The sequence below is a fragment of the Molothrus ater genome, chromosome Z, assembly GCF_012460135.2.
Source record: "Molothrus ater isolate BHLD 08-10-18 breed brown headed cowbird chromosome Z, BPBGC_Mater_1.1, whole genome shotgun sequence".
NCBI lineage: Eukaryota > Metazoa > Chordata > Aves > Passeriformes > Icteridae > Molothrus > Molothrus ater.
The window spans coordinates 41243690-41246711 of NC_050511.2; the positions used below are offsets into that span (position 1 = coordinate 41243690).

At 53.2% G+C, this 3022-nt stretch overlaps 1 protein-coding gene across 1 annotated transcript; it reads left to right on the forward strand.

Moving 5' to 3' along the window:
• The first annotated feature begins 298 nt into the window (after nt 1-298).
• Nucleotides 299-1960, forward strand: GADD45G (growth arrest and DNA damage inducible gamma). Its single transcript, XM_036403172.1, has 4 exons — nt 299-401; nt 516-617; nt 725-938; nt 1292-1960. The coding sequence occupies exons 1-4, from the start codon at nt 349-351 to the stop codon at nt 1400-1402; spliced, it is 480 nt and encodes a 159-aa protein (XP_036259065.1). The 5' UTR covers nt 299-348; the 3' UTR covers nt 1403-1960.
• Nucleotides 1961-3022: the final 1062 nt, after the last annotated feature.

Sequence of the window (3022 nt, forward strand, 5' to 3'; positions counted from 1 at the left end):
CGGGCCCGGCACCGCTGACGGGGCCCGGCACCGCCGGCTCGGGCCCGGCACCGAACACCGCCGGCTGCTGGCTCGTGCCTGCGCGCCCGCCGCCCGCCCCACGTGGCCTCCCGGCACGAGCCACTCTTTCCCGCCCCGCCCCCCCCCCCCCCGCCCCGAACTTCCTCTCCGGCGCGCGCCGATTAGCATAATAAAGCCGCCCCTTTCTCCCCCGCTGGCGAATGGGAGGCCAGGAGGCGCCCGCGAGGGCTATAAGTAGCGCACACCGGGCGGCAGGCGCTTCAGTGCGCTCGCGGCGTGCGCAGAGCGAGAGCTGAGAGAGCCGCGGGACCGTGCGGACTAACTGCTATGACTCTGGAGGAACTCCACCGACAGCAGCCCTTGCCTGCGGGCCACGACTGGTACGTGCGGGTGGGCAATGGGAATCCGAGGAAAACGGGTAGCGGGCGGTTTTGGGGCGGCGGTGGTTGTGGTGGTGGCAGCGCGCTGACCCTGTGTCCTTTCCCGGCCCGCAGGATGCAGGGCGCCGGCACGGCCCTCCACGAGCTGCTGGTGTCAGCGCAGCGCCGAGGCTGCCTCACCGCCGGCGTCTACGAGTCGGCCAAGCTGATGAATGTGTAAGTATGGTGGCGGGACCGGGGGGGGAGTGTGTAAGTCAGCCCGGCGGGGCTGCGGGGCGGCCGGCGCCGACCGCGGGATTCATCAGGCTGCTCCCCTCTTACAGCGACCCCGACAACGTCGCGTTCTGTGTGCTGGCCGCGGACCAGGAGGACGAGGGGGACATCGCCTTGCAGATCCACTTCACTCTGATCCAAGCCTTTTGCTGCGAGAACGACATCGACATCGTGCGGGTGAACGACGTGGCCAAGCTGGCGGCCATCGTGGGGCCCAGCGAGGACTCGGGGGAGCCGCGCGATCTGCACTGCATCCTCATCACGGTGGGTGTCCCGGGCGGCCCGCGCCCTGCCCCCGCACTGCCCCGTACTGCCCGAGCGGCGGGCGCGGCCCCTGCTCCGCTGCGGGTGGTCGAGTCCTCTGCTGGGCACAGACAGAGCGCTTGGCACGCAGCGAGTCAGCTGAGTAGTAGTAGTAGGAGGAGGAGGCAGAACTTCTCGTAACTGGATTTCCTCCGCCGTCCGCAAGGGCAGCATCTCTGCTTCCTGTCTTGTCTGTGTCAGGACAGAAACTGTCTGGAAGTGCTTCCAGTCCTAAGCTAATGCTTCTGTAAATATTATGATGACCTCAGCTGGCGGGCAGCACTCATAGTGTGCAACTTTTTTCTTTTTTGCAGAACCCGAATGAAGAAGGCTGGAAGGACCCAGCTCTGGAGAAGCTGAACTTGTTTTGCGAAGAGAGCAGGAATGTCAATGACTGGGTGCCAACTATCACCCTACCTGAGTGATGTCACCTAGTTCACTGGGGAAGCTGAAACCTTTGTTGCATTCTCAACGTGCTGTGCATTCACCAAAATGTGCAACAAGCTGCTGATTCCATGGATTAGCCTGGTCAAGAGACTGGATTAAAGTCCCTCAGACTGGCATGCAGTGGGCTCTTACAGAGGAGAAAGAGGAAAACAGCTCACCTCACCAGTGAGCCTCAGTAGGCTGCAACCGTGGAGAGGCTGACATACCATGGAACTGAAAGAAGTATTGCAAGTTTGGCTGTGTGGAGCTGTTTCAGGAGGGAGAGGGAAAGTTGAGGGAAGTGGGCCAAAACTTTCCAGAAGGACTGATTAGAGTACTGTAACTAGGAACTGTTGGCGCTGTCTGCAAAACACAGGAGAAAGTATCAATATTTATGGAGTATTGGGGATTGCTTATTAAGACAAATGCAGATATTCCAAAGCAGACAGACTTCAACAGGCCTCTTGGGTCACTGCAGATCTGTTTTAATACTGCAATAACTTTTATTGAAATATTTGCTGCTATTGAAGCTTTCATAATAAATTTTTGACAATTAATTTCTGGGAGTGTCTTGCTTGCTGGGTGGGGAAGCATGTCACTGAAATACTGCTGATGTTTTGCTTGTGTGCTGTAGTCAAAGATCTAACTCCAGTAATGGAGTTATTGCTCAAATACTTTCCTGGGCTGGCTGAATGAAGTGCTGTGCTGTCCAAGTTGATAATTCAACCTTTTACCCTCTTGCAACAGCTGCTTATCGCAACAGCTTGCAAGACGAAGGAGTCGCATGCCTAATGAGCTCACTTATTGTAATAGGAGGTCTTTGTAGTCTGCTGGAGGAACACAATGCATGTTAGAAACATGGATTTTTGGAATACAGACCTCCAGTAAATTGCATCATTGATTCTTAAATATGACTTAGATGCATTCAGAGTTGACGTGTTTCCACTTGACAGAAGCGGCTTAAACATGATGGGGGGGCTGCAAAACTCCTTAGATGTCAAACACATCTAACATTTGCTTTGATTAGAATGACATCATTAAATCTAAAACTAGCAAATGGTGAATAAACATCACATCTGCCACAAGCTGCTCTCTGATTGCCATATGCTGTAACAATAGAAGCTGTCAGTCCAGAAGCCAATTTTGCAAAACTTAATTGCATGACAACACCAAATTAAGTCCAAAACAATTTAAGGATGGTGTGGCCTTTTTTAGAGATTCTGTCATGAAAAGTTAATAAGGGTGGGTTGATTTGGCCCTATGTTAAAAGGGAAAACATCACCCCATTTTTGTGCACAAACTATGCGTGTGCTCCAGGACCTGGCATTAAAATGGCACAGTAATAATCCCCTCTCCACAGAGCAAGAAAGCTAAACTACTCACTTCCTTTATAGGCACTAAAACCACTCAGTTATCACAATTGCATTTCCTCTGGGCTGGCTTGCAGTGATTGACAGTAGCACTTGCTGAAAAGTGGTCATTTCCACTTGAGCAAGGAAGCTGCTTGCTCTCAGTTTCATTGTTCCTGATAAGGGAAGTTCAAATTCAGCTGCAGCATTCCTGGAATATGCTTCCTTGTACAGGCGGTATCTAGCAGAGTTTGGCCTTTGTTACTGTGT

What these genes read in the sequence shown, in the direction of transcription:
- GADD45G (XM_036403172.1), top strand. Translation starts at nt 349, where the DNA reads ATGACTCTGGAGGAACTCCACCGACAGCAGCCCTTGCCTGCGGGCCAC. An exon ending in TTGCCTGCGGGCCACGACTG is followed by an intron (nt 402 to 515) that starts GTACGTGCGGGT and finishes CCCGGCCCGCAG; the next exon opens with GATGCAGGGCGCCGGCACGG. An exon ending in TGCACTGCATCCTCATCACG is followed by an intron (nt 939 to 1,291) that starts GTGGGTGTCCCG and finishes TCTTTTTTGCAG; the next exon opens with AACCCGAATGAAGAAGGCTG.